Below are 257 nucleotides of genomic sequence, written 5' to 3' on the forward strand. Positions count from 1 at the left end.
GGACATAATGGGATATCCCGGGACATTCCAGGACACACTGGGACATAATGGGATGTCCCGGGACACACTGGGACATACTGGGACACACTGGGATGCCCCAGGACACACTGGGACACACTGGGATGTCCCGGGACATGCCAGGACACACTGGGACATAATGGGATGTCCCGGGACACACTGGGACATACTGGGACACACTGGGATGTCCCAGGACACACTGGGACACACTGGGATGTGCTGGGACATGCTGGGATGTC

At 58.0% G+C, this 257-nt stretch overlaps 1 protein-coding gene across 1 annotated transcript in view; it reads right to left on the bottom strand.

The window, feature by feature from the left end:
• LOC113942261 (translation initiation factor IF-2-like) overlaps positions 1 to 249 on the bottom strand; it is a 2,010-nt gene extending 1,761 nt beyond the window's left edge. Inside the window, exon 1 of the mRNA XM_027633391.1 lies at positions 185 to 249. Coding sequence (XP_027489192.1) covers positions 185 to 246 — 62 coding nt within the window. The 5' untranslated portion in view covers positions 247 to 249. The remainder of the gene's footprint in view (positions 1 to 184) is intronic.
• Between the last annotated feature and the right edge of the window lie 8 nt (positions 250 to 257).

Source organism: Corapipo altera, unplaced genomic scaffold, assembly GCF_003945725.1.
Source record: "Corapipo altera isolate COAL_440 unplaced genomic scaffold, ASM394572v1 56074, whole genome shotgun sequence".
Classification (NCBI taxonomy): Eukaryota; Metazoa; Chordata; class Aves; order Passeriformes; family Pipridae; genus Corapipo; species Corapipo altera.